The sequence below is a fragment of the Nanorana parkeri genome, unplaced genomic scaffold (assembly GCF_000935625.1).
Source record: "Nanorana parkeri isolate BGI_ZX_2015 unplaced genomic scaffold, ASM93562v1 scaffold439, whole genome shotgun sequence".
Lineage (NCBI taxonomy): Eukaryota > Metazoa > Chordata > Amphibia > Anura > Dicroglossidae > Nanorana > Nanorana parkeri.
Window position 1 is genome coordinate 367,415 of NW_017306707.1, and position 1,348 is coordinate 368,762.

Sequence of the window (1,348 nt, forward strand, 5' to 3'; positions counted from 1 at the left end):
GGGGGTGGGGCTGCCACTGCAGGCTTCCTTCTGAAACCAAAGCGTCAGCAAGGCAGCTAGGTTACTAACATTTTCAGAGAGCAAAATCAACAATGGCAGGCTGTGCATCTTTCTTATTACAGGTCTCATTTAAGTTGGCATTGAATTAGATGGAAATCAAACCAATAAATTGGCCGATGGCCTATAAACATCAAGTTGACTACTTTTAGGGGAACTAGTCATTTGCCTCTTAGTTTCTCTTTAGTGATTTGCTGCAAGGCTGCATAATCAGGCATTTTGAACAAAAATGCCAACAGACAGTTAAAAAAGATGGCAATAGGTTTAAGGTTTGCAGATAACTTTACACACTCCCCTATGCATACCTGTAATGCAGTTAAAGTATATCTAAAGCCAAAGCCGACTGCCGGCTTTACAATTGTAAACAAAGTCTGATTAAACGGGCCTGCTGCCAATGACATACTATGTACGTCAGTGGACACGAAGGGGTTAATCTAATGTAAATAATTTTTTAGCAGCTTGCACATTTTATATTGTATTGTTTGAAAATAACATGGTTTATTGACGGTATGGATACAAAAAATGCTTATGCTTTATATAAAACCTTTTCAGTCTTGTTGATGGAAGAAAAATAGCATTGTTTCCTATCTTTCTTATATTTGGCCTAATTAATGATATTCCCATCAAGACCTACATCTACCATCGGTACCTGTAAAATATCAACCAGTTGGCTATTCTAGTTTCCCAGAATATTACCTGAGTTATATAATGAGGATGGGGCAACACAGAGTTTTCCACAATAACGACGGGTTTTGGTTCTTTCCATAGGTTTTCTGTCACTGTAATGTAGACTTTTACGTTGGAGCTAAAGGGTCGCTCAGCCAAGTCAGAAACACTTAAAAGAAGTTCATATTCGGTCTGGTCTTCTGCCTTCAAATAGTTAGACCCTGAAAATTGGATGGAAGAAAATTACACCTAATTACACAGAAACTGTGTGAAATATGTCACATCACCAAAAACTAATATTTTTTCTATGAGTAAACTCTGAAAAGGAGAACTCCAGGAAATATCTCTGGAGAGGATAGTGAGTGGTAAGTGTAATGTGTTAATTACACTTACTGCTGTGTTGACTTATCTCAGATACAAGGTACAGCTCCTAAAAAACTGTTTCGGGAGTGCAGTAATACCATAAACTTGATGAGGGGGATACATCAAAACTGGAGCAGATAAAAAAAAAAACTGGAGCAGACAGAATCTGGAACGGTTGTCCATTGCAGCCAATCAGCTTTTCTTTTTTTTCAAAGTATAACTGAACAAACTAAAAAGAAAAGGTGGTTTGTTGTCATGGGAA

The 1,348-nt window shown here is 37.6% G+C and overlaps 1 protein-coding gene across 1 annotated transcript in view; it reads right to left on the reverse strand.

The window, feature by feature from the left end:
• The window catches only part of CDH17 (cadherin 17), a 28,833-nt gene that overhangs the window by 19,625 nt on the left and 7,860 nt on the right, over positions 1–1,348 (reverse strand). The window contains exon 5 of the mRNA XM_018560185.1: positions 754–944. Within this exon, the coding sequence (XP_018415687.1) occupies positions 754–944 (191 nt within the window). The remainder of the gene's footprint in view (positions 1–753; positions 945–1,348) is intronic.